Genomic DNA, 27,584 nt, shown 5'->3' on the forward strand with positions numbered 1-27,584 from the left:
ATTAAAATGCGATATCTTTTCATCACCTTCATTACAAAAAGCAATATCTTCATTATCTTTTCATCACCTTCACCACAAAAGGTAATATCTTCTCAGCACCTTCATGACAAAAGGCAATATCTTCTAATCACCTTCACCACAAAAGGCAATATCTTCTAATCACCTTCACCACAAAAGGTAATATCTTCTAATCATTTTCACCACAAAAGGTAATATCTTCTAATCACTTTCATCACAAAAGGCAATATCTTCTCGTCACCTTCATCACAAAAGAACGAAGTAGAATTCAAATTGCAACAAATATGTAAATGTACACGTATACATCCTAAAAGAAGTTCAGAGTAGAAAGTTCTGCACTTAAAATATCAGCACATTTGACTTATTTTTGTTAAGCTAAGGAGGTATGAACACGTTCAGATGGAAGTCGTGAATAACAAGTGTCAGCGTTGTATAAAGTATAATAATAATAATAATAATATATAATGATTCCATATAATAATGTCAGCGTTGAAGATTAGACCATGTGCCGCCGGTCATGACCCACAAATTGCAGAATTTTTACAAATAATTGTGGTTGGAACCAGCAACTCACTGCTATAATTTTACTGTATACGGGCATGATGTGTTATTAATCGTCGTTATAATGTGTTATTAATCGTATTCCTTCAAATAAACATTCTCAAGTTTAATTGAAGCATATATTGACTGTTTAGGGCTTCACTCATACCTTAGTCATAAACTATACGGATACTCGTTAACAAAAACAACACTCAAAAAAATATTAGGCCATATTGTCCAAATATTGACTGATTTTCTTACCCTTAGCGCGAACAAGAAGCGGACGCAAAAGCGATCAGGGGCCAACACAAAATTTCATCGCTATTTGGACAAAGTCACATTCATTTGTCTTAGTGAACGTCAGGTTGGAGAGAAGCTGTGTTCACTCACACCAAGTTTAGTTGAAGTAGTTATTTCAATGTATAATATTGCTCTATTATATATAACAATATTGGAACATATCAATGCATATATGGGCGAAAAAAGAAGCAAGGGACAAGAAGATAAGGCACAGGGATAAATTCATTACAGTTATTCAAAATTGGGTTAAGATAAACAATAAATTATTAGGAACCGCGTACTCAGAAAAACGAATGGGTCGTATTGTCCTAATAATGACGCACTTTTTGCACGTAGCACTGATACGCCTTTTAACCGGGACAAACTGGGTCAGGATGACTCACACAAGCATAAGGACAAAAAGTGCATCGCTATTCGTACAAAGTCTCACTCATTTCTCTGAGTGCGCAGGCGGTAGCGAGACGAGCGTTGACAAGTCGCGGGTTCGAAACCTCGGCACGAGTGTGAACAGTTCAATGGGAGTAACCGCCTAGGTAGGCGTCGAAGGTGGTGCATCAGCAGAACCGTGAACGGTGCCCCCTCTCCTCAAAAAAAAAAAAAAAAAAAATAACTCAAGATTTTATTAATTTATAATTAAATGTTAATTATGAAATACTTTCGTTAAGAATGACGCGCACCTCTTCTTGGTCACCTCATTCACAGAATGATATAGAAATTTCAATATGTCATGAAATAGTAAAATTGAATTTTTCAACAAAATGGCTGCCCTGACTGGATATAATCATGGTGAAATTTATATTGGTTTCCAGCAGGAAACTGAGACGATAAGTTTTCAGGTTTACATTTGAAGGTTAGTTTTGAATGAAAATTTTATTGCAAAAACAAATGAAACTCAGGAGGCGGAAAATCGAAAAATGATCTCGTGATTTAAAATGACTTAGTAAAGATTGAGTGTGAAAGTCAATTAATGGAATACACAATTATTGCATACCAAATTCCATAAAAAATCACAAAACTAGGAAAACATTTATAGTATATTAAACATTTGCGCATGAAGGCAAATGTAGAGAAGTGCAAACTTCAAGACGTGAGAGTCGTGACGAATAAAGCTCACGTCAGTAGAACAAAGTAGAATGTAGCACAGCACGAATGTCGCCGGCCTTCAATAGAAACGATCTATTATAATGACTAAACTTAAGCACAATTAGCGCAATTAAAACAGTTATTAAGAGCGGCGACTCAAGTGCAGTAGAGTCGCCAAGTGGCGACTCTCAAGTGTCATGAAATTAGATATATTATATTAAATTGATGAATACATCAAAGAGAGATTAAAAAATAACTTGAGAAAGAGCTATACGGCACTCATAACATTTTAATGACAATATTGATAAAGCATCGACTAGAGTTAAGAACACAATCAACGAAGGTATTAAGTTTATAATATAGAATAAGTTCAACTCTATTACACTATAATGTTCTCTCGTTGAAATAGGGCCGAGAGAAACGTCTTTCTAAAATGGCAGATCGCTGGCTAATAATCCCCAAAATTCAAAAACTTAAATATATATAATCATCGATGAAAAATATACATTCAAATGAATTGAAGTAGAAATGAAATTCGCATACGAAAATACCGATCAGTGAGTCAAATTTTCTACAAGGAATCGTGAGGTGGCAACGAAATAATAACCTTTAAGCGAGGTCAAATGGTGAACAAATTACCGTATTTGTCAAATAGCTACCATATTATCGTATCATGTTATTGAGGTCAAACGATAACCACTTCACCGTATTGTGTTTTTTAAAATAATAATCAAAGTCAAGGATTATATATTATTTAACGTACGCGTCTTATTAAGTCTGACTGAATTTAACGGGAACGATGATAATCAGAAATACTTTAATAATTGAATGTGGCCTAATTAAGCAGTTTAAATTGTTTAATTACATTTTAGACAGCACGGCCGCAGCATAGATTATCAACGAGCTGTTGACATGCTCAGTGAAGGCTCTAGCCAGGCATCTTCTTGCCAGATCGCCGCACAACGAATAATCAAAATAACAATTTCCTATTTTATTACAACTTTTACCGTCGAATTGGCTGCCTATTACATCTGTATTTTCACCCAATTTAGATCCGTCGTGTTTATTATCATCAAATTGGGTGCGCTCGACACATGAATTTTCCCCCAATTTCGATCGATCGGCGGCGGAAAACACGTTCTGTAGCCTCCACGCGTAACTTTTATCTGAAATTGGAGTTGTAGTTGAAGTTGTAGATGACGTTGTAGTAGAAGTCGAAGTAGAAGTTGCGGTAGAAGTTGCATTAGAAGTTGCAGTAGAAGTTGCATTAGAAGTTGCAGTAGAAGTTGTAGTAGAAGTCGAAGTAGAAGTTGTAGTAGAATTTGGAATCAAAGTTTGGTCAATGAAATCCATGGGCAAAATAGAAATGAAGTCGCGGTAGCTCATCGTCTCGCTGAGACATGTCAGAATATCTGTAAGACGATGACAGGATATTGTTGAAAATCTATGTGGTTATCAACATTAACTGTTATGTTGAACATCAATCTACACATATTGTATGTTCAACATCAACATGGTTATCAACACAAATGGTCAACACATTATGAATATCATCAACATGGTTATCAACACATATTCTTATCTTCAACATCAACAACATTCATGAAAATAAAACATTCCATTCAAATTAAACTAGGAGTTTTTAACTAAAATTTGTTCGCTTTTATTATTATAATATTATAAAATATATTCTAATAATTCCGAAATAGTGTAATTCAACGACAGTTATGAATATAAAATATTTTACTCAAATTAAACCAGGAGTTTTTAACTAAACTTTTGTTCGGTTTTATTATTATAATATGATAAAATATATTATTATAATTGCGAAACAAAAGATAAAGATTTTTCCCACCTCGGAGGAGGGGGGCGTAGCGCCCCGTATGCGCGTCTAGACGCACGACGTGCGTCACTAAAGACGTCCACTGAGCGACGTTCTCGCACGTCTCCTGGAAATTAGTTATTTATTTTTAATTAAATTATTTTAAATCAGAAATTGAAACGATATATTTCAAGAGGGAAAGTAAGTATAATGTTTGAAAAAAAGTGAAAATATGCTTTTCACCAGGAAACCGAAGTTGTTTTAATTATTTTTCTTTAGATTATTTTTCTTCAGAAACAAATAAGATATTTTTCAATTGAAAACAGAAGGATAATGTTAAAAAAAGTGAAAAGATGCTCTTCACCAGGAAACTAAAGTAGCTTTTTTACTGATAGACAATCATTATATTTAGCAAAATAAATGAAACTAAAAATCTTTGATGGGAAAAGATCAAATAACATTTTTTTATAAAAAATGCCCATTTTGGGAGGAACAAAGTCTGATTGGAAAAAAATTTAAGAATTTTTGGTATAATATGTAATTTTGCAGCACCTTGGCATACACGACGACAGCATGAGGATGCTGGTCCAGCAGGAGCTGCAGCTGCTGCACGTTGATGCTGCACGTGCTGCACGGTGCTGTCAGACATGCTGCCAGGATGCTGCTGCTGCCAGCAATACCAGCGTTGCTGGCAACGAACTTGGCGACGTGGCGACGATCACAAGACGAAGGCAACGGCGAACACAGCAGTGACTGCAGCAGTCAACACTCAGGGTAATGCATGGGTCATATTGTCCGTATTTAGCAGTGACTGTAGCAGTCAACACTCAGGATAATGCATGGGTCATATTGTCCGTATTTAGCAGTGACTGTAGCAGTCAACACTCAGGATAATGCATGGGTCATATTGTCCGTATTTATTGACACACTTTCCTACACACAGCTTGATTAGCCGTGGATGTGCCGATGTGGTTCTGATACTGACTGTGTCAGGGTGACTCACTTTAAGGGAATAAGTGCATCGCTATTTGGATAAAGTCCCACTCATCTTTTCAGTGCAGTATTATAGTAAATCATATAATTATTATTTCTTTATAATTATTACACGATTATAATATTTTTCGTGTGGATTCAGGTCAAGTGATGGTAGAATTATGAACTAATAAATATATATAATATATTTACATTACTTATTATTTAAAAATGTATATAAATAAATATTATACATTTTCTATAAATGATAAGATAAATATTATTTCATTATTAAATATAATAAACTAACAGGAACAGCACACCCCCGCCCACCTGCAGGATGAGGAGGTCTGTTCGGGGGTTACCGCCCCCCTGCCGCCCCCCGTCGTCACTCCCTCCGTCTGGGGGCTGCACCCCCACACCCTCACATCCCCCCTGATGGGGGAAGGGTGCCCCTTGTCCCCCAGCAGCAGGTGGGTCCAGGAGGTTGAGGTACAAAGGGCGGCGCCCGTACAGCTCCTTGACGCACTGACGCTGCTGCTCCCGCACCGCAGCGTCGCGGCTCTGAGAGGGGCAGTTAGGTCAGTTACGCTCACAAAAATGGGTCATATAATGTCCAGATAGTGACACACATTTACCTTGCACGGTAGCGCTAATATGTCCATTTACACTCAGAAAAAATGGGTCATATAATGTCCAAATAGTGACACACATTTACCTTGCACGGTAGCGCATAATATGTCCATTTACACTAAAAAAAATGGATGTGTCATACTGTCCAAATAGTGACGCACTTCTTGCATGTAGCACTGATACGCTCTTTTGCTTGGTTAGGATGACTCCTATATATAACGTACGAGGACAAAAAGTGCATCGCTATGTGGAAAGAGTCTCACTCATTTCTGTGAGTGTAGGCTAATAACTGGAGGCAAATAAAGTGTTATTTAATATCACTGCAGTAAAATCTTACGATTCATTTATTGTTTGTCACGAGTAAAATGTGTACACACTATTGAATAACTGTTTCGTCGGCCTTTTACGTGTTATTTAAGAACCGTATATCCTGTGGACCTATAACGTCTTATTTAACATCTATAAATCAAGTATTAACTATTAACATTATAATAACCTGCGATGTCGAGGTGCTGCCTTGAGTTACTAAAAGCCCTATTATGGAGGTGTAACGCCTTACTCAATAATAATGTTATGACCTATAAAACGTTAATTAACATACAATAATTTAATTAACAATACAATATTAACCTGCGGGGTAAAGGCACCCAGGAGGCTGGCGGGATGATTCCTTGAGTTCCTAAAATCCGTATTATGGAGGTGTAACGCCTTACTCAATAATAATATATGACCTATAAAACGCTATTTAACATTTAATAATTTAAATAATATCAATATAATAATGACCTGCGGGGTGAAGGCGCCCAGGAGGCTGGCGAGGTAGAGGCTCACTAGGACGCTCACGGCGCGGCTGTAGGGGCGCGTGTCGTCCTGGGGGCCTTGTGCTGCAGCCTGATATTGTTAATATTTATATAATAATTAAATGATAATAAATTAAATTATGCCCAATTAATCTTTACAATTAATACCTGGGAGCCTTAATTGTGCTGCAGCCTGAGATTCATTACAATTAATTACTTTAAGCTCAATTAATTTTTACTCTTTGCAACAATTTATCTTTAATCTTTACAATTTAAATTTTTAATACTTTTAAATATCTTCTAAACTTTTAAATCTTTACAATTAACACGTATGATTATCATTAATTCATTCTTGGTAATTAAAATTTATATACATAAATACAATAATTAGTTAAACGATGGCAATTATCAACCAATACGAATGACGTTGGTATAACGTTTACTCAACGTTGATTTAACCAAGCGTTTGTTTTAACGTTGATTCGTTTGCCTGGTCAGAAAATTTATGGTCAATTACAATTAGTTTCTGCAAATAATAGGTGTTTACAATTAAATAATTCATGGTGAATTATAATAACAATAATTTCACCTTTCGTTTTCCCGGTGGAAAAATTATTGGTCAATTACAATTAGTTTCTGCAAATAGTACGCGTTTACAATTGAATAATTCACGGTGAATTATAATAATAATAATAATGTAACCTTGACGATGACATCGACGTGTTCCATGAAGTAGGCCTCGAGAAAGTCCCTGAGCCTGAGGGAGTTGACGTTACACTCTGGGCCGCACGTGACGATGGGACGAGCCTCCATCAGACATGTTACGAACACGTCCAACGTCACGCGTGACGTGGCGTGCTTGTGCTGGTCACGGCTCTGCTTCTGACCAAGAACGATTGTGTTAGGTAGAAGTTAGGACCAACTTAGAATAAGACCCACTTCGAAGTTATGGCCCACTTGGAAGTTATGACCCACTTGGAGGTTATGACCCACTTGGAAGTTATGACCCACTTGGAAGTTATGACCCACTTGGAGGTTATGACCCACTTTGAAATTATGACCCATTTTGATGTTATGACCCACTTTGAAGTTATGACCCACTTTGAAGTTATGACCCACTTTGAAGTTATGACCCACTCTGAAGTTATGACCCACTTTGAAGTTATGACCCACTTTGAAGTAATGACCCACTTTGAAGTAATGACCCACTTAGAAGTCATGACCCACTTAGAAGTTCTGATCGGGTGACCCACTTGGAAGTTATGACCCACTTTGAAGTTACGATTCACTTGAAAGTTACGACCCACTTGAAAGTTATGATCCACTTTGAAGTTATGACCCACTCTGAAGTTATGACCCACTCTGAAGTTATGACCCACTCTGAAGTTATGACCTACTTTGAAGTAATGACCCACTTAGAAGTCATGACCCACTTAGAAGTTCTGACCGGGTGACCCACTTGAAAGTTACGACCCACTTTGAAGTTATGACCCACTCTGAAGTTTTGACCTACTTTGAAGTAATGACCCACTTAGAAGTCATGACCCACTTAGAAGTTCTGACCGGGTGACCCACTTGAAAGTTACGACCCACTTTGAAGTTATGACCCACTCTGAAGTTTTGACCCACTTTGAAGTAATGACCCACTTAGAAGTCATGACCCACTTAGAAGTTCTGACCGGGTGACCCACTTGGAAGTTAAGACCCACTTTGAAGTTATAACTCACTTTGAAGTTATGACCCACTTTGAAGTTATGACCCACTTTGAAGTTATGATCCACTTTGAAGTAATGACCCACTTTGAAGTTATGACCCACTTTGATGTTATGACCCACTTTGAAGTTAGGACGCACTCACAAGTTATGACCCACTTTTAAGTCATGATCCACTTTGAAGTTTTGACCCACTTTGAAGTCATGACCCACTTAGAAGTTATGACCCACTTTAAGGTTATGACCCACTTAGAAGTTATGACCCACTCTGAAGTTATGACCCACTTTAAGGTTATGACCCACTTAGAAGTCATGACCCACTTTGTCAGGATTGTGTGTCAGGTTGTGGTCGCAGCCGTCGCCGATGAGGCCGATGAAGAGGGCACAGAAAACGTCCCACTTGTGGTCCAGGAGAACCAAGGCGAGGGGGGTGAGGGAATAGGGGGCACCCGCCCCCCGGGGGGTGGGGGGAGCTGAGGAAGCATATCGTGCAGCTGCTGCAGAGCTGCAGCGCGGGCTCTCGCCGTCCTCTGCAGCAGCAACAGGCTGCAGCAGCAGTGCAGGATGCTGCTGCAGGACATGCAGCAGTTCGTGCGGCCGTAGAAGACTTAGCACTGACGAAACCTGCACCCAGAGAAATAAGAGGCTCATTGTCCAAATGGTGATGCTCTTTTTACGCTTATCTGGGTCACTCTGTATGAGCATCAATGGCAACTATTTTTACTTTTTATCGAGGTTTGAATTATAAAAGTAAGGGTTTGATAAGTTTATCAAAATTTGATAAGATTTGAATTATCTTCCTTTCAATTGGGCTCGGTAACAATAATCCAGACAAATTATATGAAGTAGGATACATATAGCAATCGATGCCACAATAGAATTTTATGGCATGAAACGTGCATTAAATGTTTCAGAACTTCATCTGAGTATATTTATCGTCGTTAATCCGTGAAATTATAACATTATTATAAAGTTATTATAATAATGTTTCCAGAAAACAATATAATATCTATCATAAAATGTTGGAATAACAATTGAAAGTTTGCAATCCATTTTCGGGAATGCCATCTTCTACACCGTAGCCACCGCCGAGACGTCAGTATAATATAATAATACTATGTTATAATAAAGTTTCGCCATAATAATAACAGTATAGTATTATCATATAAATATTCTGAAATTAATATGAAAAATTATTATGAAATATTCTGAAATTATGAAAAATTATTATGAAATATTCTGAAATTATGAAAAATTATTATGAAATATTCTGAAATATTATGAAAAATTCTGAAATTATTAAGAAGAATTCTGAAATCATCATGAAAAATTATTATGAAATATTCTGAAATTATGAAAAAATTCTCAATACCTGTTCGGGAGTCCCGCACTCGACGACGACTGTGGCAACCGCCAGGACATCCGTGGCTCGCGGGGGCGAAAACTTGGCCAGTTTCCTCTTGAGAAGAGAATATATTTTATCTTTTTTAAATTCCTTAATTGCTGGAGATATCAAGAGGAGTCTGGAGACGCAGTCTGGAGCAAGCTGCTCCATGGACTCCAGCACGGAGGTCGCTTCGGAGCAAGACAAGACTGGAGCATCAAAGTGGGTCAACATGTTGCATATTGTGAACGCGATGGCCTCTGTAGGTGGGTCCTTAACCAACGTGATGGTCCCTGAAAGTGGGTCACCAGTTTTATTGTTCTCTGACACTGATGACAGAGCCACAGTATCTCTGTCAGTACCAGGAGTGCATTTCCCGGAAGGTGAACTGTTCCTGGCAACGCTAGTTGAAGGTTTACTGTCACTACCAGCACTAGTTTTCATGGTGCCAGGGGAAGACCGTCGCGTGGCACTAGGTGAGGCACTAGATGAGGCACCTGCTGAGGCACTGGGCAAAGCACTAGGTAATGCTCCCCTAACCGAATTCCCGGTAGATCCCTTACCCTGGTTGCTGGGTGGTAGCGGCTTTTTGGATTGGTTGGAGCGATTAACCGTACTACCTCTTCTGGTAGCACCTGATATAGCTTTAATGGAACTAGTAGCGGTTTTAACACTAGTATTCGAGACTAGTGTAGCAGGGGCACTAGTGGTGATGACTCGCTCAGAGCAACTTTTTGCGGAAACAGTCGTACTTTCAGACGAAGTATTCAAACTTACAGTGGAAGAAGTAACACTTTTATTGGAAGTAGCAGTATTTTTTCCACTGGAATCGCCAGTTTTTGCACTGGAATCGCCAGTTTTTTCACTGAAATTGCCAGTTTTTGCACTGGAATTGCCAGTTCTGGCGACATTGATAGCAGTAAGGCGGGATATGACGGCGCTGGGGGACACACCGAAGCCCAAGTAAACCTGCACGCAGGCCCACAGCCACTCCTGCTCCTTGCCGTGCCTGCACACTCAAGTAAATTAGTGGAACTTTGTCCAAATAGCGATGCACTGTTTGCCCTTGTGTTTTTTGCCTAATCATGACCCATTTTGGCCGGCATGAGGGTGTATCAGTGTTACATACAGAAAGCGTGTCACTATTTCAACAATATGACACATTTCTTTTTCTCTGTCTCCTTCAGGTTAGTTAAGTGCATAAATTCTTAAAATTTAGGCCTGTCAGCAGAACACTCAGAAAAATGCATGGATCATCTTGTCCAAATAGTGACACTCTCATAGGTACGAAGCGAGCAGAGAGCGGACGAAGCACTGATAAGCCCTTTTATCAGGCCAGACTTAATCGGGATTACACACATAAGGACAAAAATGTATCGATATTTGGACGATAGAAAAGTCCCACATATTAATTAGATAGGTACTTAAAACTTGCTACATTGGTCAGAAGTTATCATTTTAAATTCAAACCAATTAACTTTAATTAATTCCAACCTATTAACTCGACTTAATTTCAAGCAAATAATGCTAATAAATTTCAATCAATTAACGAATTAATTCCACCAATTAACTTTAACTAATTCCAAGCAATTAACTCTGATTAATTGCAACCAATCAACTCTAATTAATTCCAAGCAATTAATTCTGATTAATTCCAACTAATTAACTCTGATTAATTCCAATTAATTAACCTCAACTAATTAGCACTAATTAATTAACTAATGAACGTACACCGCGTGGTGGTCGGCGAGAAGCAGCATGGCTTCCTTCAGTAAAGTCCACGGGTCAACATCGCCGTCTTCAGCGCGCTAAAAAATAAAAACAATGCTTAAAAATAAAAATATATAAACAATATTGATAATCAAATGGGATTATTTTGCCTGATTATCCCAAATATTCCTCATAATTGACACAGAAGATCAAAAGTGCTTGTTTTAATACAAATTAAAACTTGTGATAACACAGATTGTGTGAGACAAAGCGACTTTTTGACTATTCCTAATAATTAAACCAAAAGATTAAAAGAAAAAGATTTGTATTAAAACACACATATAAAACTTGTGATAACACAGATTGCGTGAGTCATGGCGACCTTTTGATCAGAGGAGGCGGGGCGCCGCCCCCTGATGGGGGTGCGGGGCTTGCGTCGCGGGGGGGACCGGGCCCACCCAGACGCAGGGGGTTCACGGGGCTAGGGGAGTAAATGCAACAAACTGTATATATATTTCAAAACGACAAGATTCCAAATATGTGCATTATAATAAAATCAATAATGACAGAAATAAAGACAATATATCTGCATTATAATAATATTAATAGTAACAGAAATTGGTTTAAAGTTTATAAACACAAAGCCTATGAGTAACTCACGGAAGGAGTGGTGGAGTGTTCGGTTTTTTTAGGAGTGGTTTTGGTCAAGTTTCGAGGAGAGTGCAAAACTTTCACGTCGCTTTCCATTTCTTCGAGTTTCTTGCCAGCCATTTTGATCTTCATGCATTCCTCTATACCTCCACCCGCGGTGTCTAGTAATGGTGGGGGAACACAAGTATTTAACGACACGCTTATCCCCGATAAAAATTCTGGTTAGACAAACACTCGTACCCCAAGAGTCGCTCCCTAACCAAATCCGGGCTACATAGCTAACAAAATATGGACATATATATCAAAATATGAACATACCGGTACCTAACAAAATTAGGGGTAGATACCTTATAAAATATGAACATGTCTAACAAAATCCGGGCCACATACTCAACAAAATGTAAACATGCCTAACAAAATATGGACATATCTAACAAAATATGAGCATATATGTCAAAATATGAACATACCTTACCAATATGAAAATACCTTACAAAATTTGAACATACATAACAAAATTCGGGGTAGATACTTAACAAAATATGAACATGCCTAACAAAATTCAGGCTACATAACCAACAATATATGAGCAAACCTAACATAATATGAACATACCTAACAAAATTCGGGTACCGCCTAAACTTCTGCCCAGGAGTCGCTACACTCGATTTAAAGTTATTTTGGGTCTGCTTAGCCACCCGATCAAAAACAGTTTTTGGTCAGAATCTCCCTAAGACTTCATCGTCTTTTGAGGGTATAAGATTGGTGGGCCAATAGAGTCATACCAAGCTAGTAAGCGGTCTAGAGGCTGGTCTTGAAACCCCGAGTCGAAGTGGACATGGAGCGGCTGATTTACGTGCTCCCCGAGTCTTGGGCGGCACCTATTTCAGAGTCCGGCCCGCATCTAATTTTTAGGTTCATTACATCCCGTGAATATTTCTTAATTCTGACGAATTTTATGTCTATTAGTTATCAAATTATCGGCATTAATTGATATAACTGCAGAGGAGACGTATCCTGAAATAAGATAGTTTAACACTTCAACAGTTTAACGCCTAGTGACGACTCGGAGATGGAGGACGACGAAGGCGGAGCATCAGCTTGACCGCGGACTACGACGTCCTAAACTCATCACAAGGTCACAAGTTTAATTTTTTAAATAGTTAAAAAAATAGATTAAATTCTGGCACGGCTAATGGAATATGTATTGAGTGGCACTCACCAGGACCAGTGGTGGCACCTGAGCTGTCACTGCTGTGGCCGGACGTGGCACTGCCATCACTGCGCGATGACTCACTGCCATCAGGCGTGTGGTGGCACTGCATGGTGGCACTGTACTGGTGCATGACCAGCACCATGATGCCCTCCAGCAGGAGGTGGAGGTAGGTGGAGGGGGAGGAGAGGTAGTGAGTGTGACCTACCCTCACCATCTCTCGGTAGAGGGAGCGGGGGGAGGGGAGGCGTAGGGAGTACAGGGTGTCTTCGGAGGGACCGAGGGAGCGGCACCCCCGTGGCCTGCGTGAGTGAACCTCATGGTTACCGACATTAATTGATACATTTTTTTGTACTATGAATTTTTTAAAAGTAATAACCTAGTAATTCATAATTTATGTAGATTATTTTTTGAAAAGTAATAGTATAGTAATTCATAATTTATGTAGATTATTTTTTGAAAAGTAATAGTATAGTAATTCATAATTTATGTAGATTATTTTTTGAATAGTAATAGTATAGTAATTCATAATTTATGTAGATTATTTTTTGAAAAGTAATAGTAATAGTAATTCATAATTTATGTAGATTATTTATTTTTCAAAGTAATAGTAATTCATACTTTATGTAGCTTATATTCATAATTTATGTAGCTTATTCATTTATTTTTTTTTAAGTAGTAGTAATTCATAATTTATGTAGATTAATTATTTTTTTGAAAAGAAACAGCAATTCATAATTTAGGTAAGTAGGTATTTGTGAGGAGCAATAGATATTTATTTTATTGAATTTAGAGTTATTAAATAATTACATATTAATTATGTTAATTAATTAAGTAGAGGATAATTGACTCACGCATCCCCTGGGGAGGCGATGAGGGCGAGGCAGGAGGGGGTGAGGGCGAGAGAGTGCACGTTGAGGAAGGGGCGCAGCCCCACCAAACATCCCCCCAGCCCCCCACCATGACCGTCACCCCCATTACTGGGGGCTGGTAGGGGGCAGGACTCCCCCGTTCCCCCCCTGACGCTCCACTCCCCCGGCACCTGGGGGAGATCCATCGTGTACAGTCAGAGAAATTAATGGGTCATGTTGTCCTAATAGTGACGCACTTTCTTACCACACAGCACGAGCAGAGATCGGATGTGTCACTTTACTGAGTCAAACTGGGTCAGGATGACCCACAAAAGAAGGCATTGCTCTTTGTACAAGGTCTCATTAATTTCTTTGAGTGTACAGTTAATTCTAAATGCAAAGGCTAGGCATTTAAGGTCCAAAAAAATGATACCGATTACAGTTATTTATTAAAATTTAGTGGTAAATTGCATTTTAATGTTAATTGTTCAAAGACCAGGAAAATAAAACGATTAATTAGAAATTAGAAATTAATCATAGTCTAATTCTCTAATTGTTTGAAGACTATAAAATTAAAGTAAATGAATATGTACTAATTAGTTACAGAGGAAATTGCTAATTGATAATTATCAAATACTAATTACAAAATTAATCACTAATTACCAAATTAACTTTTTTCAGGTTGTGAATGCAATTTCATTTTCACAAGCTGAAGTAATGTAAATTTAATCCTAATTTGAATTAAAAAATCTTATAACTTTTCCCACCATAAGGAATTCCATTCGGTTACCACGGGTATTTTCAACCCCATGGGGTAACTTGTGGTGGGTATTAATAATATTTACTTATTATTAGCAATAAATATTAATTGGTGGGGATTAATAGTATCTAGATAATAACAACAATAAATATTAATTACGTTGATGGTGACGCCCCTGGGGAGGACCTCCCCCAGCACCCCGGGGTGGGGAGGCAGCGTGTACGTCTCCAGCCCCGTCAGCGTGAGCGCGTGCAGCTGTGTTATTATATATTATTACAACTATTATTATTATTGTTGTTGTTGCTAATGCAGCATTATTAAATATTATATTGTTGTTGCTAATGCAGCATTATTAAATATTCTCATTATTGTTGCTAATGCAGCATTATTAAATATATTATTATTAAAGACTGCATCATTATATATTATTATTACTAAATGCTGCATTATTAAATATTATTATTATTGTTGTTACATGCTGCATCATTAAATACTATTAATATTGTTGCTAATGCAGCATTATTAAATATTATTATTACTAAATGCTGCATCATTAAATACCATTAATATTGTTGCTAATGCAGCATTATTAAATATTATTATTACTACATGCTGCATCATTAAATACCATTAATATTGTTGCTAATGCTGCATTATTAAATATTATTATTGTTGCTAGATGCTGCATCATTAAATATTATTGCTAAATTTGAGTGGTAATTGAAAAATTAATTTTGATTTAGTTATCAAATAATAATGTATCTATTATTTCACAATTAAATAATGAATAGACATTTGTTAAGTGATTTTCCCTGACCAAAGACTGCTCTAGCACCACGGCGGAGGCGGGGGACGTGTAGCTGAAGACGCAGCCTCGCCGCACGTCTGAACCTGGGCACATAATTTACATTTTTTATTCAATTATTATGTAATAATTAATTATATGGGTAGTTAATATGTAATTAATTATTTATATAGGTAATTAATATGTAATTAATTATTTATATAGGTGATTAATATGTAATTAATTAATTATATAGGTAATTAATATGTAAATAATTATTTATATAGGTGCTTAATATGTAATCAATTAATTATATAGGTAATTGATATGAAATTAATTAATTATATAGGTAATTAATATGTAATTAATTAATTATATAGATGATTAATAAGTAATTAAATAATTATATAGGTAATTAATATGTATTTAATTAATTATATAGGTAATAAATATGTAATTCGATTACTATTATGTAATAATAATTATATAGGTATTTAATATGTAATTTGATTATTATAATGTAATAATTCATTATTCAGGTAATTAATAGATAATTAATTGCTATATAATTGATAAGTGCTGTATAGTTAATTTTATTCTATTTATTTAGAGTTTTGACGACAGAATAAAGGTTATTTGCCACTGATAATTAATTAACTATTATATATTAATTTAGAGCTTTGATTAAACAATTGCGGTTCATTAATTATATAATGCTGTATAGATAATTTGATTTTATTAATTTAGAGTTATATTTCAATAATTAGAGTACGTTGGTGATGTATAATTTAATATAATTTAGTAATTTAGGCACGATGTGCTTCTTTAAATTGTCAATCAACTTAATAGGTTAATTTAAATAAAATTAGCAGTGCAATTAAATGGATACTTCTTATATATTATTAATAAATAAATTGTATTAATGTACTACACACCAGTAGAATATGTCCCATGCATTTCTATAACATTAAAGTATGGAGTTATAGTAAACGCTACTACGCTCAGGGAAATGAGCGAGCCTTTGTCTAAATTGTGATGCTTTTTTTGCTTGTGAGTGGGTCATTCTGACCCAGTTTGGCCCACTATTAAGGCGTATCACTCACTATTTGAAACGATATAACCCATTCATTTTTTTGAATATGTAACGTTCTGAATGTGTCATTTTTTGAACTTTTGGGACAAAGCGATCTATTAATTTTTTGAGTGTAATTAGGGGGGGGGGGATGATTACCGTAGGGGTCGGGGGTGAGGGTGAGGTGGTAGAGGTACCCCCTCTGGGGGGCGGAGAAAAACACTGCGAACAGCCCCCCAGCAACAGCCCCCCCGCTCCTGCCACCACATTATTTACGATTATTGAAATTTCCTCATTATGATTAATGATTATTGATGCATGGTTACTTAGGACTATAGATGATAGTTGACGGTTATTGATGATTATAAATGATTAATGATGGTTACTGAGGATTATAGATGGTAGTTGACGGTTATTGATGATTATAAATGATTAATGATGATTACTGAGGATTACCATAGATAATAGTTGACGGTTATTGATTATTATAAATGATGAACGATGGTTACTGAGGATTTAGATGATAGTTGATGGCTATTAATGATTATAAATGATTACTTTAATTATAGACGGTTATTGATGGTTATGGATTATTAGGTACTGATTTTTCGTGATGATTATTGAGCATTATAAATGACTATAGATGATTATTCAGCATCATATGTACGTTGACACGCGATAAGCTGGGAATATACCTAGGATTTAAGTTTAAAGCAAAAAATTAATATAATATATAATAACAATATATATATTTAATAACAATATATCATATATTAAAATATAATATATGATGAGGACTTGGCCGTTTACAGGACTGACCGAGGACGGGCGCCGCTGTGGCCTGGCGACGGCAGCAGCGGGTGAGACGCGCGACTGAAGCTCACGCCTAACAGTCAAAATCATTATACATTGTAATGAGAACATATTTTATCAAGGCTATTACTTAAATTGTTAAGATTTTTGGGCTTTTTTTATAACATCACACTGAGAAAAATGGATGGGTCATAGTCAGGCGTAACTGGGACGATATGACGTACAAAACGCGTGAAAAGGGCGTCGCTATTTGGACAGTCTCACTAATTTCTCTGAGTGCACCACCAAATGTTTGCAGCTGGTCGGAATTCGAACCCACGATACACTGACCCAAAGATAGTGCGTTATATGATCACGAATATATTTTACACATATTACTCTATGACTGATCATCTCAAATAGATAAATAAGCAAAATAACGTCTGTTCGGATGTTAATAAAGACTATTATTCATGCCCAAATAAGATCATATGTATATACTTTTTATAAAGTCTTAAAAGATGCGTCCTAAAAGCAGACCAACAAAAAAAATCAAACCTGAAGTGAACAGAAATAGCTAGATTTAAAAATAGATATTTTATTGGGTAAAAGAAAAAGATGGAATTAAACTGAAAACTGAAATTAAATTAAATATATTTAATAAATTAATATAAATATAATTAGGTATATATTTTTATTAATATATAAAATTAGTTATATATTTATTAATATATATAATTAAGTAAAAATATCTAACCAACCTGCGGCACTGCCGGGACGTAGCGGGACCAGCTTAATATTCGAGAAAGGAGCGGGACCATCAGAGCGGGCCAGGGACCGAGGCCCGGAGTGGTGGGGAAGGTCCCGTGGGGACCTATTCCTCCCCCCTATGTGCTGAGGAAGGGATTTACTCCCCCCCAGGGGGGCAGGTAGCCCCCTGTAGACCAGGGACACGGCGTAACACAGGCCCGCTATGAGGCGCTGCCCGGAGCTGCTCACAACGCGGATGCGGACCGGGGAGCCCGGACTACTTCTGCACTCAAAAAAATTAATAGCACTCAAAAAAATTAATAGCGTTTAAAAATTACTTTTTGCACCCAGGAAAATGCATGGGTTATGTTCTCAAAATAATAGCTTTTACAAATAACTTTTTGCACGCAGGAAAATGCAGGGGTCATGTTCTCAAAATAATAGCGTTTAAAAATAACTTTTTGCCCCAGGAAAATGCAGGGGTCATGTTCTCAAAATAATAGCGTTTAAAAATTACTCGTTAATGACAACCTTTCTAAAGAGACCAATGTCTCCAATGTTACTCATGTACAATGAATTTCTTATTATGTTTTTATGTATAAAAAATTCTTTTACTTTTTTTTATTATTATTTTTCTAAATTTTAAAATTATTCATTCTACAAATTGATTCATGCATTGTCTCCGACTTTATGCAGGAGTACCAAACTGGGTCAAGGTGACCCATACAAAAGGGCATCGGTATTTGGACAAAGTCTCGATAATTTTTCTATATGTGCCCATTGTTATAATGGATTGATTGCACCTACAATGCAATATATTCACGATTATTATTATAATATTCTTATACGTGAAATATTTCAAAATAATTGCTCAGATCTATCCGTGGATCAATAACGCAGTAATGTACGATGGTTACACATGAAATAATATATTTTCTTCATTCACGGATGAGAATCAGGACTGCCTTTGAGGATTAGCTTTATTCTATAGCACTGAAATTATGGTTTAAATATAGGTACATAATATATTCATATATATTTATGAATACCAACGTAATATGTGGGAACCGAGACAGCTTCTGATGATGTAAGGCAATGAAACAAAATCTATCATCTACTTAACTACCTATCATTTATAAACCATCGATAATGCCTATTCGCTTAACTATCATTTATAAATAAATGCCTATACACTCAGGTAAAAGGATGGGTCATATTGTTAAAATAACGACACACTTTCTTACCCACATGAATGGGGAATAGCGCTACTAACTCCTATTCTCGGGTAAAAGTGAGTAAGGATGAACAAAACAAGGGAAAAAAGTTCGTCGCTATATGAACTTTGTCCCACTCATTTTTCCAAGAAAGTCTTTCACTCAGAAAAATAAGTGACCCTTAAAACAAAATATTGATGCACTTTTTGTCTTCGTGTGGGTCATATTGACTCAGTTTGGCCCGGCAAAAGGGCTCTGCCCCTGCCATGGGTAAGATAGTGTTTCGTTATTTGGACAATAAAGCCCATTATTTTTTTGAGTGTGTAATTTGTCTTACTCTGAAGGCCCCAGAAACTCCCCGACGCTGGGGTCTGGGGTGGGGGGGACGTGGTCTGGGGGAGGAGGGGGCTGGAAGGACTGCAGGACTGAGGGCAGCAGCAGGAGTCTGTTGCTGCCGCCCAGGGACTGGCACAGTCCACCTACAGTGTCACCAACCATCATTAGCATTAATAATTCTTCATTATTATTATTATCATTACTATTATTATTGTTATTATTATTATTTTATTAAATAAATTTATTACTATAATTATTATTACTATTTTTTAAATATTATTATATAATTTTATAACTGTTATCATTATTATTATATCCCTTTATTATTATGATATCATTACAAAACAATGTCCATTATTATTATTAATTGAATTGCAAGTAAACCTGCACAATAATGATATAATCAACTTTAATTGAAAACTGGAGAATGTGTTTATTTGATAATATTTCCTACACTATCAATAATATTCACGTTCTCTGATCTTCAATCCAACTTATTTAAAGGAAGGAATTCTGCCACCTTATACTACGAGTGATATATGATATAAATTATAATATTTATAATAATTGAGATATATTTATTATTACTAGTACTATTACAGATATATAATAAGAAATATTTCATGGATTATATTATTCTAATTTAATAAATTGTTCTGTTGAACATATAACACAAAACAAACAAGAAGATCCTTTTACTTATACGATCAAGGATCTCAGGAGCGCCATTAGGATCTCAGGAACTGACCTCGTATCCTAGGGGCGCCATAAGGATCTCAGGGACTGACCTCGTATCCTAGGGGCGCTATAAGGATCTCAGGGACTGACCTCGTATCCTAGGGGCGCCATAAGGAACCATGGAGGAGAGGTCAGCTCTGCTGAGGTCGACGCGACCAGCGGCTCTGTACACCGCGTGCGTCCCACGCCGGCCTGGCCCCTGGCGCTAGAAAACCTTTACATTATTTACTAATTCATTTTTCTCTATTTATTATAGAATAGGAAACCTTCAGATTATTTATTAGTCCATTTTTCTCTATTTATTATAGAAATAATTTGTAATATTAGGAAGAAGTGAGAGCCGTTAGTGTACGTAGAACTCAATTTTAGTCTATATATTTGATGAAATATGTTGAAATATTAAGGTAAGCGTGAAGTCTGGTTCAGTCTATATGTTAAGTAAAGAAATTGCAATATCAGGAAAAAATAAGATATAGTAATTATTAACTATAAATGTGAACAGACAAATTAGGTAGGTATGCTGAAATAGTTTGTCCCCATGAACAATGAGTGTCAATATAAATGTTTGTCCATAACAAAATGAAAAAATTTTGTCCTTACCTCACGACTTGCTTCCTTAGCCTTGCCCCTGAGACGGGAAGTGGGAGTTGGGGACCTCTTGGGGGATCTCCTTGGGGACCTCGGCACAGATGGGGACCGACTCTGAGACCGGGACTGATACCGAGTCTGGGACCGGGACTGGTAAACCCCGCGTTGCGGCTCACTAAATTCTTTGCTCACAATCTCATCCCAATGTGATTTTTGAGCAAGAATCGAGAAGTTGGTCACTGAACTGGGACCAGGGGACATAATTTTCCCGTTTGGGACTTGGTTGGTGACAATTTGGAAGACATGAGCTTCTTTTTCAGAGACAAACCCTACCAAGTCTTCCAGAAGGCAGGCTTCTCGTACCCTGGACCCGACATCAATCTCCATGACTTCTTCAAAGTCGATATATTCCACGCGAGAAATACCTAATGTTTTGCGCTCAAACTTGAATATAGATAATGATTTATCACAAGAAACAATGATATTGCCCGTCACTTCACACACATTCACGAAACTTGCAGGTTTTGTGAGGGGAATTTCTATCATTTCGAGGGTATCCTTGGAAGCAGCGCTGCCCGCTGGGGTCACCCGGCCTGCGATGCGTGCTCTAATTATGGGTGTTCCTCTTTCAATGGGGTCATCATGAGGGGGTTTCTTGCCGATTTTCCCCTCGATTATGTCGTGTATGAGGGTAACTGAGGGCCGGAGGGGGGCGTGTCCCCCCCAGTTGACGTACACACGGACATACGTCACAGCAGGTTCATCGGGTCCACAAGGCGCGTTCTCAAGGGTGACCACGAAGTCTCCTGAGGAAATAAGGCCAAAATTTAATATATTTTAGTAGAATATTTCAATAAACAATATCTTAATAGAGATGCCGGTACAGTCTGTGCTAATACATGTATATATTATAATAATTTAATAGAGATGCCAGTATAGTCTGAGCTAATACATGTATGTTATATATTATAATATGTTAATAGAGACGTCAGTATATTCTGTTCTAATACATGTACGTATGTTATATACTGTAATTATTATAATATGTCAATAGAGATGCTGGTACATTATATCCTAATACATATTAGAATTGTGCAACAGATGTGCTGTAACAGAGCAGCTTAAATTTATTAATGGCTAATAGAAGAGCCAGGATTCAAATTGAGGTAATGGGTGCAATGGAAGCAGAAACAATGTTGTATATTGAACAATGCAATGTTCAAGTATGAACATGTACATGCTGTACAATAACAATTATCTGTATTAAGAAATGAGTACAATAAACAATTCAGAAATGAATAATACGTGAGAACTTTTACTATTTCAGTAGGTGTATAAATAGCAAATGTGAATAAACAGAATATATAAATAATGAAAAAAAAGGACAAAAGACATCAGGATTGTCAGAACATTTGATATCAATACTTGAATAACATAATTAATCATTATTAAACTAATTACCATATTAACTAAATAAAATGAGGGATGTATGTTAACTAAAACTCAACCATAGGTAGAGCATCAAAAGCATAAAATACGTGAATAAAAAATTTCAATTAGTTTAATTGACATGTACTCAAAGCAGCCATAATTGCAGAAGGAGATGATAATAGAATGTACTGCAGACTATGGTATTTACACACTGTAAACTCCACAGTATACATAGAATACTGTTGGTGAGAATAGTGATATTTAGGATAAGCGAAAAGCCACAGCATCAGGTCGTCATATCATTAGTTTGCTTTAATGAGTCTAATCCCAAGTTCACCATGAATAAAATGAGTATACAATATACTATACTAAATTGTTTACCAGGAGACTGACCTAGTAAACAATTTATTGTTTACTAGGTATTGTAATTCAAGTATTGTTTTATTCTAAATTGTTTACCAGGAGACTGTATACTTGTATTGTAATACAAGTATTGTTTTATTTTAAATTGTTTACTAGTAGACTGACCGAGCGGACAGTAGACAATCTGCTGCACCATGTCAACAGTAGGGAACCCCCCCAGAGACCTGCCTCCCTCCTGCAAGTCCCTTATGTTCACCCTGAAAAGTAATCAATTATTAATTGATCATTAAATTATTATTTCAATAATTATTGTTATTAATATTATTATTATTATTAATAATAATAATTTCAATATTAAAAATAATTAAATAAATTATGTACTTGTTATAGCATACACCGTACATAAATACATAAAAAAAACATTCTAAGCCACTCATGAGTTGTGAAAGAGCTCTCCCTAAGATAATGTTATGCAGGCAAAAATTCTGAATCTTATGATACTCACAACAATATTGCAATGAAATAATAAAGAAGAAATAAATCATTTCTTGGACATAATAAATATAATGTAAAGTATCTGAGATATATTTTTTATACATGTGTGCCTAAATGTAACAAGGAATATGAATGAATAAATTTTTCCCGGACTATTCTTTGCTTTTAAATTTTTATTTAATTTGTGATTTAAGCAAACAAGTGACATCAATGTAACACAAATGTTGCGAAGTCAAAGAAGCAAATGTGGTGCATAGCTAACCAAATATTATCAACCTACTTGGAAAATTAAGTTTTTTGAAACCTGAGAGCGAGTGTATCCCTAGGGTGAATAAAATAACATTGTTGTGCTGACCACAAAAAAGAGAGGTAACAAGGTGCTACCTACCTCTGCAGTCAATACAATACCTATTTATTAATATTCATTATCAATAACACACTAATCTCCATAGCTGACAAGCAGAATAGGATAGAATTTTAGGAGGAAAAGTTCATCCAGTTGTTCAATATGGCTTTGATGGCAATAAGGCTACCAAGATGGCAATAAGGCTACCAAGATGGCAATAAGGCTACCAAGATGGCAATAAGGCTACCAAGATGGCAATAAGGCTACCAAGATGACAATAAGGCTACCAATGTACTCTCTAATCATTCGTCATGATTCAAGAAATAGAAATATTATTCAAAAATCTGCCATAGAATATTTTAAAGGATGTACCCATGTTTAATGTGCCGTTAAAATTTCCATCTGAGAATTTCATATCCAATTTCTCCAGTCAGCGATGCAGTTGTCATTTGCATTTTATTATTGCAAAGTTGTTATTATTTAAATTTCAGTATTGGGATACTCACATTATATTTATCTTATACTTGTAATGCTATTATTATTGTTATATTAGTAATTCAATGGTGTTATTATTTACCTATATCTTATTAACACAATGCCATCTTTATTTTCATATAATTATTGCAATGCATAATGTAGTCATTATTTTTTTATGATTTTAAACTGAGTAAGGAGCTGGACTCCAAAACATTTTTTCATATAAAGAAATGGTTAATTTTCTGGCTACTTTTTTTTTAATTTTTAGTGACTTTGGGGTCTAAGCAGTCAATTAATCTTGACTATTAAAACAGTTTATGTATATTGTGCAATTATTATTTATATTATATGATTTATTTTGTTGGTTGTTTGTACCTGTGCTCTCCCGCCACCAGCAGCAGCTCCCCAGGGCCCGCACAGCAGCCATGACAGTCGCCTCTGTCAGCCAGCACAGCAACGTCCTGCTTGGTGAAGTGGTGCACGCTCACCACGCGGACCATCTGTAATGGCAAATATATACATAAAAATATATGTTTATATATATGTGTATGTCCAGAATATATGTCTCAAGAATGTAAACATGGTACATCTAAGTATCTTTCTTGCCAAGCCTAATCAATTAGTTTTGTTCTATTCAGAAAAAATTTTTTGTTTACTTTTCATCATTATTTTTCAGAATATGTCAAGACAAAAAAAAAAGTCCAAGAAAATAATTAATGATGAGATATGCTGAAAGAAAATAGAACACAAGAAATTTTATATTTTTCTTCCTTGTGCAAAATAATAACTTTTATGCTTTAGATTAAAGCAAAATGGCAAACCAAGATAAAATGAAGCACTGCATCCATTAAAAAAATTCATTTAAAAGAAAATGTACATATATATTAGAAACATTTTCTGAATACCGTATATCTGTAAAATTTCTCCTGCTGCACTGGTAGCTATACAATCAAAAAAATTCACAACATAAAACACATAATTACAGTAAATTTATTGTAAATATCAAGCATTTATGTTCGATTATTTGGCATCGAATCCAGCAAATAAAACTTACCTTCCCAGAGCTATCACAGAACTGCTCCACGCTGCAATTTATATGACACTATGCCCCTTGCATCACAGTCAGGATGATATTTCTATTGAATGTTTTATATCTTATTACATAAAGTTATTTTCTAAGGTCCATCAAAGTAATATCTGAAAAATCATAAAATTAATGATTGACAAAAATACGCACACTTCTCTCATGTTGATTTAATTACTCACAACATTGATTTAATGGTAATGAAATATGGAAAGAAATAATGTAAAAGAATTAGTTTACTTTGATCTTTAGATGTTATCACTAGGCCTATAGAAAATTTTCAGGTAGGTACATACTACATACTGCGCAATTATTTATTGAAATTTAATCAATAGGTAATGTGAGCATATATTTCCTTGATTTTGTGGCAGGTACCATTTAATATTGAGCCTCCTTGGCTAGGATTGGACGGACAAAAAATTTATGAAGCTAATCATTTTTAGCCTCTGGATTGGTAACAAAAAAGTTCTTCCTGCTCTCAGATAGCACTGCCAGTGTAATTTCTAATCATTGAAGGCATTTTAGTAAGCATTTTTTGTAATGGCTTATAGAATTGTTGTAAAAGCAGTGACCGAGTCCTTGGTTACCTTAGAATCTATCCTTTTAAAAGAATTATTAGGAGAGAAAACAAAAATAAGGCCAAGGGAGCCAAATCTCTACCATAGAGTGGCAAACAAAACATTGAGCAGTTAACACAAGAGGCTGTGTGAGCCAGAACATTGCTGTGTTACTGTTCCCTGTCAGCTGAGCAACTTCTTGACCTGTAATTGAACCTTCTTCCAATTAGGTTGAGCAATTCCACATAAAATTTAGATTTTACCATATAAAAGTATATATTTATCTAGGGAGTTATAATTCATAGTAAATGCTGGCATTTATATCAAAAAGGCAATAAACATTATATTTTACTGTTAAGTTAGCTTATCCTTGGCCTGTTTAAGGTAAAGATTGCCAGGGCAAGTCTCCCCACAGACATGCTGCATGAAAGTCTGCCCAGACTCTGGATCCTACTTGAGAAAACAAATAAACCTTGAATTTATCAGCTGGATATCCCTTTGACTGAATTCAGTCAGTACATGCATTCTTAAAAATAAAGTTTCTAATTTTTTTATAACTAGAGTCACTAGTTGAAGTTCGGAAAGAAGATATTCTTCACACCTCCATCCAGAGCTACAATTAGATTTTTAGCTACAATATATTAGTTTTGAAATTATACATCATGCATGTATAATTTTTCTCATTTAATCCAATATTGAGTTGTACTATTTAAATTTGAACAAAATATCCAGCTAAGGGTTGGAGGTGATATGTAAATATGTATTTTCTAAACCTGAAATAAATTAGACAAAAGTTTTTTGTTTTTTAATGAGTTGACTTGACTGAGATGTTTGAAACATTTATATGCGGAACTGAACAATAAACTTTACTGAAACCCACCAAGAAAATTGGAAAAATGACACCTGTGAACAAGACAATTCAAGTGCCAATTAGGCTGAAAATTTTATCTGATACTACTACTGACAGTAGATTATTCTACTTAACTCTAATTGCCACGGGTGTTTGTGCCACGCTACAACCTTAGCTACAAATGATTTCTGCCCCCTCCCCCCATTTCTCAGTCAAGTATTTTTTAGGTTTTTTCCATTTTAAATACAATGTGATTATTTTACCAGGCATTAATATAGATTGTTTTCGATCAAATGCAGTCTTCAAATGCATAATTGTGAACTCGAATCCATTAAAAAGTATGAAAATGAAAGGACAAAATTTATGGTCTCAAGCAGAGCCATTTCCATGTATGACAATTCCAACTGCTCGATATTGTGGTGAAACTAGTGATGCTATCAGTGGTGACTGGTGTGGAGACTAAGTTATTCACATGTGCATGTGCCTGGAGCAGCATGTGCAGCACATGTGCATGTGCATGTGCATGTGCAGTTATCTTCACCCATTTTTATGACTTTTGCCTAATTAATTAAAGTAATAAATAATTAGATAAACAATCCATTTTTACCAACAATTTTTGACAAAATGACAACTGGCAATAAAACAATAGATTTTACTTGCAATTTTTGGAAGATTTTGCCTGATATTATCGATGGTTTTGATTAATGATTAGTAGTTAATTAATTAATTTTCATTGAATGATTAGTTAGTTAATATAATAACAGAAAAACATAGGTACTAATTGTAATTGGGGATTTCTACATCCTATGTTACCCATTGTTACGTATTCAAATTGAATACCGTAGGTACAATAAAAAATTTAGTCTTCTTGTATTTGTTTCTTGTTTCACAGGCTAAGAGAGCCTTGCTCACGTTTCCTTCCTTGCTTACTTCAAGTTTCAAGACCTCACCTTTTTAATTCGAAGTTACAAATGTGTAGACTTTCGTCTCGAAAGGGAGAGGGCTAAAAAGTCCAAACTCCAAAAGTCAGTTGAAATTTGTACACTCTGACCTCTCATATCTTTATAGTTTATTCCTTGCGTAGAGCGAATTTAATTTCATGTTCAATTTAATAATGGCTTTAAAAGCATGGGTTTTGTTGCACGTTGTATTTTTTTAGATGATTTTCTTCTTCTTCGGATCCGTTTTTATGAGGACTCGGTTGTTCACCACCCGCCTCACGTCTGGATGGTCAGCAATGGCCAGACTGGAGCGGCCT

At 35.8% G+C, this 27,584-nt stretch overlaps 1 protein-coding gene across 1 annotated transcript; it reads right to left on the reverse strand.

Annotated features, from left to right (window-relative positions):
- Positions 1 to 1,518: 1,518 nt before the first annotated feature.
- Positions 1,519 to 25,034, reverse strand: LOC108680490. Its single transcript, XM_047882952.1, has 24 exons — positions 24,890 to 25,034; positions 24,211 to 24,335; positions 22,683 to 22,774; positions 20,736 to 21,529; positions 20,226 to 20,340; positions 19,399 to 19,540; positions 17,859 to 18,130; positions 17,125 to 17,191; positions 16,465 to 16,562; positions 15,267 to 15,340; positions 14,609 to 14,704; positions 13,693 to 13,880; positions 12,848 to 13,140; positions 11,635 to 11,786; positions 11,357 to 11,455; positions 10,996 to 11,072; positions 9,253 to 10,273; positions 8,202 to 8,504; positions 6,871 to 7,050; positions 6,155 to 6,259; positions 5,069 to 5,299; positions 4,316 to 4,516; positions 3,797 to 3,890; positions 1,519 to 3,353 (listed from the first exon to the last, which is right to left on the reverse strand). Exons 2-24 carry the CDS (start codon positions 24,333 to 24,335, stop codon positions 2,803 to 2,805), a joined length of 5,370 nt encoding a protein of 1,789 aa, XP_047738908.1. The 5' UTR covers positions 24,890 to 25,034; the 3' UTR covers positions 1,519 to 2,802.
- Between the last annotated feature and the right edge of the window lie 2,550 nt (positions 25,035 to 27,584).

Source organism: Hyalella azteca, unplaced genomic scaffold, assembly GCF_000764305.2.
Source record: "Hyalella azteca isolate HAZT.00-mixed unplaced genomic scaffold, Hazt_2.0.2 contig11707, whole genome shotgun sequence".
NCBI lineage: Eukaryota > Metazoa > Arthropoda > Malacostraca > Amphipoda > Hyalellidae > Hyalella > Hyalella azteca.